The 11,230-nt window shown below is 47.6% G+C and overlaps 1 protein-coding gene across 1 annotated transcript in view; it reads left to right on the forward strand.

Annotated features, from left to right (window-relative positions):
- The window catches only part of Bcas1 (brain enriched myelin associated protein 1), a 69,503-nt gene extending 65,345 nt beyond the window's left edge, over window positions 1–4,158 (forward strand). The window contains exons 10-11 of the mRNA XM_051185619.1: window positions 481–759; window positions 3,809–4,158. Of these exons, the coding sequence (XP_051041576.1) occupies window positions 481–759; window positions 3,809–3,883 (354 nt within the window). The 3' untranslated portion in view covers window positions 3,884–4,158. The remainder of the gene's footprint in view (window positions 1–480; window positions 760–3,808) is intronic.
- The last annotated feature ends 7,072 nt before the right edge of the window (window positions 4,159–11,230 follow it).

Below are 11,230 nucleotides of genomic sequence, written 5' to 3' on the forward strand. Positions count from 1 at the left end.
AGAGCTGTCTTCAGTGATCCCAAAGCAATCAGAATTCTCTTCAGCTATCCTGAACCAATCAGAACAATTTTCAGCTATCCTGAATCAATCAGAGCTATATGTGCCCACAAACATGGCCGTGACTGGCCAGACCTGGACCACATGCTCTTATCCAGGCATAGAATTAGTTTGCCTAGATTTCATGGGGCAGCTGTTATTACTACCTCAGTTTACGGGTGGGGAAATTGAGGCCCTGGGGAGGTAAGTGGCTCAGCCAACGTCATTTATGCAATTTGACAAAGAGAAAGAGTGCTTGCAGGGAAAGCATAAATGAGTGATGGAGTATTACAAAAAATAAATATATAAATAAATGCCCCCTGCTATGCATGACCTTGATGACCCACATGTTGCCCAAACTCATTTCCAACATCTGACACATTTACCCCTCTGCTATTTAGAATAATCTTTCAAACACTAAACAAGGGCTTTTTTTGAAATTAGACATCGAACTCCGCGGAGAAGACACCCTCACCCCCAGAACCAGAGCCCGCAGGGATAGCCCAGAAAAGCAAGGAGAACCCCTCCAAGGACAAGAAGTTGATGGACAAGAAGTCTGTGACAGAGACCAACAAGCAGAAGAGCAGCAAACAGGAAACCAGAGAACCCGGGCAGTGCGTGCAACAGCCCGTGGTGGAGGCAAACTCGCTGCAGAATGGGGACAAGACCCCGAAGAGGTCCGAGAAGCGGCGACAGTCCCTCGGGGTTTTCCTGAAGGGGCTGGTGAGTGGGTGCAGTCTTTTTTTCTTGGTTCCTAGCCTAGAGATAAGATATTAATCTCCAAAGTGGGGGCTGGCTGTAAAGCTGGCAAATAGATAAATAAATAAGAAGATTCTTGTGCATCTACTGGGTGCCAGGCACTGCACTGGGCCGGCAAGCTTGAGGCTGGGGCAGGAAGGATGAGGATGCTGGATGCTATGGACGGGAAGATCTAAATAACACAGGGGATCAGAGTGTGCTCCGAAGCCACTCCACCCAGCTTGTGTGCAGTCCTGCTTTGGCTGCCTCCTTGGATGTCCTTGGATGAGTCATTCAACCTCTGAGTGTCTCAGTTTCCCCCATTGTAACGTTTAGGTCATGGTTACAGCCACAGTTCTATCTTAGGTTTTCTTTCTATTGCTGTGATAAATACCACGACCAAAAGCAACTTGGGGAAGTTTATTTCAGCGTGTAGTTTACAGTCCATCATGGAGGGAAATGAGTGCAGGAACCTGAAGGCAGGAACGGAAGCAGAGACCATGGAGGAGTGTATTTACCGGCTTGCTCATCATGGCTGGCTCAGCCTGCTTTTTTACACAACCTAGGACTACCTGCTCAGGGGATGGCAACGCCCACAGTGAGCCGAGCCCTCCCAATCAAGAAAATACCCCCACAGACTTGCCTACTGCCCAATCTGATGGGAGCAATTCCTTAACTGACATCTCCTCTTCCCTAAGTTGGTGGATTTTAGTATGGAGTATTTGAGGAAGGGACCATCGGTGGGTCAGGCACAGCTCTGAACCACAGGGAGATCCTAGAGCCCAGCTCAGCCCTACCAGCCACCAGCTTACAGGCTGTAAAGTAATCACTGATTGGCTACAAGAAGCATCGGAGTGGTGTGATATACCGTTCACCTTATGTAGGCATGGTATGAGATGATATGTTCCCAGCTTGTGATTGACAGGAAGCCCAGCTACTTGCTACGTAGAACACACTCTTCTCTTAGGTTTTGGTGTGTTTAGCCACTCGGTCATACTGTACTTTGGGACATAAAAACTTAGAGCCAGCCTCAGGCTGATGGCCTCCTCGTCTTTAGTCTGCCAGGGATATAAATTCTTGGTTGGGTCACTTCTTCACTGAAGGAGCAACTGACACTTCTGGGAACAGAATTAATTCGTTTTGTGACTGCAGGTTTTAGACAAAGTGGCCAGGAGATCCAGATTTGCTCCAACCACCCCATACAATTGTCAGAGGTGGTATCCCCGAGACCCACGTAAATGCTGAGAGGTTATGGCTACAAACATGTAATCCCAGTGCTTAAGGGGAGCAGAGACAGGATCCCTAGAGGAAGATGACTAGCTAGACTAAATCAGTGTATTGTTGGTCCAAGTGAGAGACCCTGCCTCGGTATAGAAGTGGTGAGCAATTGGGGAAATGCCTGGCATCCACGTATGGTCTTCATACGGCCTTCATGTGTGCACCATACACATGTGAGCATACATGCATACATATACACACCTAAAAACTATACTGTATAATATGTCCTACACTTTGCGGCAGATGGTGTGTATATATTATGTAATACACACTCTCCTATGTTATATATAACACTATTCCCTTTATTTAACATACTATAGTCCCAAACTCTGCTCTGTACACCTTTATGTGCTCTGTTCACAATTCTGTGTTGTAAAGTTCTACTTTATACTGAAGAAAGAGCTGATCCATGTGGCATGTATAAATCTTGACTCATGTGTGACAGGAAAGAAACCGTGTTCAAAGCCTAGGGATTCTATTACTCCTTGATATGAAATCCTAGAAAATAGGAGTAATGGTGCAAGCCTATGATCCTAACTCTCAGGAAGATTACTGTGAGACCAGGGCCAACTTTGGCTAAATAGTGAGTTCTAGGACAGCCTGGACTACGCAATGAGATGCTATCTGGAAAACAAGACAAAAAAGAAAGATCCTAGATGAAGAAAATCTGTAGGATGTGGAAAGGTCAGATGTCATGAGGGTCTGTAAGTGAGTCTGTTAGTTGGAAGATAGGCAGAGACAAGGGAGGCATGTATTTTGATTTAGATGGTGCTAACATGACCATTGTATTAATCTGAGCTCATGGAACTGTATGCAGGAAGGGCTGGTTTGAGTGTGTCTACATTACACTTGACAGAAAGTACAGTAGTACAGTCATAACAGTGCCTGCATGCATCCACCTGCCACAGCAGGACAGTAGTAAGGTGCACTCTCCATGAACTAGGCACCTGCATGGCCCTGAGGACGCAGCAAACAGAATCCACAGAGGAGGAAGATGACAGATAAAGGACAGTAAGATCTCTTCAAATAGTGATGTAGCTGGAACTTTCTCTCCTGCCCGCCAGTTCCTGAATAACCACTCTGAGGCTTGCTATTAAAATTGTTTGGCCAATGGCTCAGGCATATTACTAACAAGCTCTCACATTTAAATTAGCCCATTTCTATTAATCTATGTATCACCATGTCACTGTGACTTACCGGTAATGCTCTGGCATCTTACTCCTCCGGCAGCTATATGGCATCTCCCTGACTCCACTTGTCTCTCTGTATCTCCATCTGAATTTCCCACCTAGCTATATTCTGCCATACCATAGGCCAAAGCAGCATTATTCATCAACCAATAAAAGCAACACATATTTGCAGCATATAGAAGGACATCCCACATCAAGTGATGAGGAATAAATCGGAGCACCATTTTGTGAAACAGTGAATGAATGAGTTGCTTGATGGTGACAAGAGATGAGGTGTCTAGAATGAGCTAGAATAGGAAGTCCTCACCCCAGGACTGCCCTACGGGTGTCACAGTGTGATCCCACTTTATCTCCAGAACAACTGCCTGAGATGTTTGTACATTCTCATCTTAAAGGCAAAGAAATCAAATCATAATGTATCTAAGATTTCCCAAAACCAGAAAGCTGGACGTCTACCCATGAACAGGGCATATTTACTTAGCATATTACCTGGCTCAGAATAAGTATATTGTAAGTACTCATTGCTGCTGCCGGTTTTATAGTGACTGCTTTATGTTTTTCTCCAGGGACCAAAGCGAATGTTGGATGCTCAAGTGCAAACGGACCCCGTATCCATCGGACCAGTTGGAAAATCCAAGTAAACAAATCACTCGGTTCCCACCGGGTCCTCCCCCAATCCATCCCCCATCCAGACTCACTCTGTGTATATATTTGTTTTTCTCCTGGCCAGCCAATGAAATTCTGCCTACAACTTCAACCTGTGTTGTTGTAGGTCGAGGTGTATTATTTATATCTCTGGTCTGGTATTTCCTAGCAATATAACTGTAAAAATGGGTTAGCAGGTTGACTAGTAGATCTAGGGAAGCTGGTGAGTGCCCGGAGTGGGATGGAGGAGGTAGATAAAGGCATTTGTGTTAAGTTATGAAAAAATGGCAGCATCCAGTAAGTTGCAGAGGAAAAAATTGCAAACATGAGAAGAATAATATTCTGCTTTGTAGCAAATGCTGCCTCATCCCCCTGAGCCTGAGCTGGGAAGGGAAGGCCCATTTGTTTCAGTTCACACTTGGAGGGAAGAGGGCTCTGGGCAGGCTGGGCACCTGTTAACTTTCTAGAATGGAACGTGAGGGGTATAAAGAAGAATGGGTAAGAGTTGGTTTTCAAATAGGGTCCTTGAAAGTTATCGGTGAAGGGGAGTGAGGGGCTGGAGAGGGATTGCAATGTTTTGGGGAACAAAAAAGGGCATGGATTACCAACCTCAAAAGAAAAACCAAGAGTAAAATGAAATTAAGTTGAGGTTCATTTTGCAACACAAAGGGGCACTAAGACCTCTACTTTTCCCTTTGCATCCAGTACCCCTAACAAAGATTTGTCTCTGCGGTATTTCGTTATTAATGTTTCTCAGATGGCTGAGGGGCTTGCTTCATCTGTTCTGTCTGACGCTTATCTCACGCCTGTCTGTAATTTCCTAATGTGTTCAGGATGCTCTGCGATAAAAGCCTTCCCCTAACCCAGTTAATAAAAATTTACAGGAGATTATTCAAATACTTGAGGTGGTTTTTTGTTTTGTTTTGTTTTGTTTTTAATTCTTGTATAGAGAACTAGATTGGATCATGAGTCCATTAAGGTGGGATGCTAAGTATCTTATGATTGACTAATGGTCATGTACATTGTACCTTTCTTTTTCTTATTTAATAAAAAAAAATTAATTTGAGAAAACCTTCCTATTCTAAACTTTAAATGCAGCTCTCTTCTTTGTGCTCTCTACAAACGCAAGTCTTCCTAAGCAGATAAAAAACAATGTCTACTTCAGATGCCCACATACATGTGCAGATATCCCTTCACACAGGCCTTTGTGCGCATGAACATCCATACTTACAGGGTGATACATTCAGGGCTGGAGTGATGGCTCCATGGTTAAGAGCACTGGCTGCTCTTCCAGGGGTCCTGAGTTCAATTCCCAGCACCCACATGGTGGCTCACAGCCATCTCTCCTGGGATCTGATTCCCTCTTCTGACATAAAGTCATACATGCAGAGAGAGCACTCATACATACAATAAATAAATCGTTTTAAAAACAGGACATATACAGGAATAGATGGGTGCACACATGTGACTGGACCTTAAGGTCACCGACAGTGCCCCAGAAAACCAGGCTTGGCCACTTAAAAGTGCCAAATTAATAGTGAAACCCAAAAAAGGGAGATGTACTCTATGTGGCCACAGCCCTTCTTCAGAGTCCTGACAAGAGGGTAAGGTTTAAATAGAAGCCAGAACTGCATGACCCAGTCCAGCCCAGGTGTGGCTCCCTGGTCTTCATTATCTCAGCTGTAAAACTTGCTCCGGAAAACAAACACCTCTCAGGCAGCCCCTGGGTTTCCGTCTTTCCCTTTTCCATCTGGAGACCCCTGAGGAAATTTTAATTTGTTTCAATAGTCTGATAGTCAAAAGGGATCCTAAGTGTCCCTTTAGAATATATTGATTCCTGGAGCCAGACAAGTTTTACACGCGCGTGTGTGCACGTGCACACACACTCACACTGACACATACTCACACCCACCTACATGCCTACACGCTGGTTCACACAAACCCACTGCACATGAGAGCTATCTCGTAGCGGTCAGATATTAACTTAGAATATCCTGTGCTGCCACGGATGAGAGCAGGAAGGCCATGCTAAGGCAGACTAGGACATGGATAGATGTGTCGGAAGAGCCACATCTGTAAATGCCCAGATGTGGAGGGAGGAATGGCAGGTGGCCCGTGGGCTGCGGACAGACTGACTGGATTCTGGGTTTCAAACACAGACCAGAAGTGGTTTCCTGTAAGCTACATTTGCTTCCTGGCTCCTCCTTACCTGAGTTAGAAATCCCTGTCTGGTTCTTGACAGGGTGCGTGGGGGTTTAGGGGTGGGAGCTAAAAACACCTTGGGAAAGCTGGAAGAGAGGGTCCAGTGGCCACACCACCCAGACCCTCCAGGAGGCCATCAATGAAACCAGCCAGCTGTCTGTTCCTTTGTCTGCCCGCCAGCAGAGGAAGGTGACAGTCTCTTGCTTGGCCAGTGTCACCGTACAGGGCACCAGCGCTTTGGGCTCAGAGGAGAAATGTTTCCAGGCAGGATAGGGAGGTCCAGAAGCAGTGAAGAGTGACTCAAACCACCAGGCAATAGCACCCTCCCACTTCCTGGAAACCGAACACAGGTCGGGTGGGGGAGCGGCTCTCTGTGGCAAAGCTCTGCAAAGCCCCTCCCTGGCCTTTATGCCTTGTCCCTCCCAGTCCCACGACGAGGGGGCTCTGAAATGCAATTGTGGTTTTGCTTTTGTTTTTATGAAGGTTAGGAAATTTAAGCCATAAACTAGAACAACGATTTACTAACCCCCAGGACCCCAAACCCAGCTGTAGTTTTGTGTGGAAGTTGTGTGCTTTCGGTTGTAATCCCAGTTTCTGATGAATCCACAGCAGACACTAACTGTCACACCTCATGCTACAGTAGTGTGAGAAAGAGCAGGCCCCCACAGATGTCACAGAAAGAAGTTACACACTCGACCCCACAGAGCCAAACCAAGCTCTGGCAAGTGGATGGGAAGCAAGCCTGCAGGCAGCAAAACATTCCAGAATACTCTCCCCGAAAGAAAACAAAGTTAAGAAGTTTGGGAGGAGAGGGGACAAAGGTGCTGGGTTTGTCATGATGAGTCATTTAATGATTTACTGATTTATTTGTAGGTGCACAGGGAAGTGTCTCCTCTCCCTTGCCAAGAAGACGTGGCTTTTCCAAGAATGGAGTTAGTGAGATGAAGTGTCCACCACTGTGTGTTCAAGTGTACACACACACACACATGCTCACACATACACACACATGCTCACATGCTCACACATACACACACACATGCTCACGCACGCACATGCACATACACACGCGCTCGCGAACATGCACAATCTCAGCAATGCCTTCCTGTTTCTGCAGACAGAAACTTTTTGACTGATACCCATAAAAGAATTCACTCAAAGGAGCAGTTGTCTCCAGGAGCCGGAGGCCACGCCTAGACTCGTCCTCTCGGGGAATGAGCCACAAACCTAAGGAGCTGCCAAAAATAGGAAGGAAAAGAGAAAGCCAGAGAGGGAACTGTTTTTGTTTGTAGCTCTTTGAACATAGCGCTCTCTCTCTCTCTCTCTCTCTCTCTCTCTCTCTCTCTCTCTCTCTCTCTCTCTCTCCCTCCTCCTCCTCCTCTCCTTCTCCCCTCCCTCCCGCACCCCCAGCATCATGCAATCAGTAGGGCAGTGGAGGTCTCATTAAATTTACAAAGTCCAGAATGTGCCCTCTGGATCCCCATCATAGATGCAGAGGAAGGCTGGGTCTCTTCGTCCAGGACCTGCAGGTGTGGTCGCTTCCATCCCAGAGCCCCAAGCTAGTCTTCGGCCTAAGGCAATAAACTCAGAGCTTGGGGTGCAGCTCAGTGGTACAGCACTGGCCCAGCACAGATGAAGCCTTGTGTTCCATTCCCAGCCTTGTGGGGGTGGAGCGGGCAGCGGCACCATAGTTAACACACATGGGAGAGAAAATCCTTCCCCGCCCGGCCTGCCTGGGGAAGGGGAAAGGGCACATTACCCACTTTCCCACAGTGCAAACCCCCAGATTAGGGACGGGCACCGGCAGGGCTCGCTGTAGCCACCCTGGGCATGTCCTCTTTGGAACCCTTTAAGCAGTTTGCAGTGTTCGCTCTGTCCCAAATGGAGCAGTGTGGTCCCCTGAAAATGCCCGTTAGCAAGAAGAGGAAAGCAAGGTGACAGCAAACTTCCAAACATTGATTATTGGGATTTTTGCTGAAGGCAGAGACATGGGCCAGGGCTAGGGATTGCTTCCTGGGAATTTGGACTTCTTTGGCCTTCCCAGCGCCACCAATGAAGCTACCCCTGGTTCCTCTGTACCCTGGAGCCTCTAATTTGCTTGGCAGAAGCGAACCCCGTGATTTAACTGGAATAAGGATAGCGGTCCCTGCTGTGTGACAGGATCTCACACAGCCTCCCTAAACATTATCTAACTTACAGCTGTGTTGTCACACACACAAACACACACATTGTCACACACACACACACAAACACACACACACACCTACTGAATTTAACTGCCTCATTACATTTTCTTAAGAGCCAATCGGCAGGAACCTTGTATGGGTTTGTTACAGATTTCCAAATGGGTGCTTCTTGACAAAATGGCCCAGCTGCACATCTGGCAACTGTTGCCTTTGAAATGAGCTCTTGGGAGACACTGTCATTCAAGCGACTTTTTACCTAATTTGGCCACATGGGTGCGCTCCAGGACCAGAGTTCTGCAAACTGACCAAGGCGCTTTCTCCTGTTTCCTACCCAGGAAACTGAACCCAAGAAAGGAACTTCTTGTTGATTAACTTCTAGAATACAGTCAGCTTCCATTAGGAGAACTGGAATAATTAAGACAAACTGGCCAGTGTCTGTCTATGATCCCCACAGCCTTCCCAACAAAGATGAGCTGGGTAGGTTCTCTGTTCCATTTCATTCCATCCTGCAGAAAGCTTTGGGAAGAATGAGATTGCCAAGCTTTCAGGCACCCTTGCTGCATCTGTCATGATCCACAGTCTGGCCTTCCCTCCCACGGACTCCCCTCCCCCAACACACCCACTTAGAGATCAAAAGAATCCCCGTCTCTATTTCCTCCAGTGACTGTGAGGATTACAGCTGTCACAGCTCATAGTGCTGTGGCTGACACACAGTCAGAACTCAGTAAACAACAGCCACCCCAGCATAGGGACCCATAGCAGTAACAGAAGTCCCTAGCTAATACTAACAATGCACACACACACAGCATTACAAGATGACCTTCGCTTTGGGTCTTGGAGACTTCTGGCTGATAATGAAAGACACCCTTACACCCAACAGGTGTGCCACAGCCTGGCTCTGGTCCCAAGAGGCTTTGCTCTGCCTTGTTCTGTGGGTTAACTTTGGACTAAAGCTAGTGACAGGTGATAAGTGCCACTGTAGGCAAGGGGATTATAGGATTATTGCAACCCTGGATGTTTGAGTGAACTCAGCCTAGACAAGGCAGCTACAAGGCCTGCAGTAGTCAACAGCCATCCCCAAACCACCCCCTCCTATACGAGTGTTAGCCACAGGGCCTGTGCAAGCTGAAGCTTGGCCCCCAAAGAAAAGTCGCCGGGCTGTGGCTTCTCCAGATCAGGACCTTTTTGTGCTTCATGGACACTGTCAGGCAGCCTGGGCACAGCAGATACTCAGTAAGTGTCACTTGAGCTGCTAGATTGATGGGCAGATACTCCACAGACGCTAGCCCTGAGAACACAGATCTCCATATGCTCTAGAGTGAGCTTCACCTAGCTGCAAACAAGTGTTCACTCCAGTCCTATCAACCTGCCAGGTGGACAGCTCAGTGGTCTCAATGGATGGCCCTGAACCAGTGGCCACCGCATCCATTAAGAGCTTGACAGGGATACAGGGTCCTCATGCTCCAATGCAGACACTCTGACCAAAAATTCCTAGAGTGGGCCCCAGCCACCCGTGTCCTTCCATAGCCTTCAGGCCGTTCCAATGTAGATGAAAATCCGAAACCCCTGAGAGAGACCACCTCCTGAACTACCCACTGAGTATGTGGTCCAAAGACAGGCTCCGGAGAGGACACTCACACACTCACACACATCACACACACTCACACACACACAAGCCAGCACTGAACTTCACTAGAATCCAGGCACTGTGCAACATGCAAATGGCCTTGTTTATTTCCCCATTTTACAGAGGAAAAAAGCCTCTCTGAGCCAGCAGAGAGAGCCCGGCACACATGAGACCTGCCTCTAATGCACACAGTTAATAGTTAAGGTTGGGTTTCAGCCTTGGGCAGCAGCGCTTTTTCTCTCTGCATCATGTAGGCAAGGACGAGTTTAAACTTCTGATTTTCCCGGCTCTGCCTCCTGGTGTTGGGATTGTGTGGCACTGAGGAGCAAATGCAGCACGGCAGGAAAGCCTCCTACCAACTGAGCCACCACCCTGGCCCTGCCAACGAAGGAAGGCCTGTGGGAGACACGGGAAGGGAAAGGATGGTGACGGTTGTCTGAGGATGTGACATTGTGGGTCTGAGAGAAAGCACCAGCACAAGGCCACTTGGATGGAGGGTGACCTTTTACAGAGGGGACAGTTGAGCTAATTCAAGAAGAGCGAAGAAGCCTTGGCCACGGATTCCCATTGGAACCGGAAGTGCCAGAGTGTAGACTCCCCAGAGTAGACATAAGTAGTCCAGTACAGTTGGCAGGGTGGCATGGCTTGCAGAGGCCGGAGGCCAGGACGCAGTGCAGGACTGGTCTTCAGGCTGTATAGGAGTCACTGTAAGAATCCCAAGCTGTCTGTAAGCCGGGAGTACCATGCTCATGGCAGATCATGGGCTGAGCATGAGCAGGACTCTGATCCCCAACACACATGCATCTCCCCCCTTCCCTTCCTCCCTCTCTCTCTGCCTCCCTCCCTCCCTTCCTCTCTCTCCCAATAGGCAGCCATAGAAGACACACGAGTTGGAGGGGGTGATATAATTAAATTGGCATTTTGGTTTCAAGTAGGGCCTAATACAAACAGTTCAGCCAATATCTACCACATGACTAACTGTCCAGCAGATATTAATTACAAAATCATTTCTTTTTAAGCTAAGGTAATGACTATAAGAACTTACTGTTCTTGCAGATGAGAAAAGTTTGGTTTCCAGCATGGGGTGGTGGGGAGGGGGTCACAACTACTTCTAACTACAGCTCCAGGGGTTGTGTGCCCCTTTCTGTGCTCTGGGGTCACTGTACTCACACACACGCAGACACATAACTAAAAATAAAATCTTTTTATATGAAATAAAAATACACTCTAACCATTAAAAAGACACCCACGAAACATGCATTTCTAAGTGTCGATGTTGACGGGACTCGGGCCCAGCCACCCACCCAGGTGATCCATAGCCACAATGCAAG

The sequence above is a fragment of the Phodopus roborovskii genome, unplaced genomic scaffold (genome assembly GCF_943737965.1).
Source record: "Phodopus roborovskii unplaced genomic scaffold, PHOROB, whole genome shotgun sequence".
NCBI lineage: Eukaryota > Metazoa > Chordata > Mammalia > Rodentia > Cricetidae > Phodopus > Phodopus roborovskii.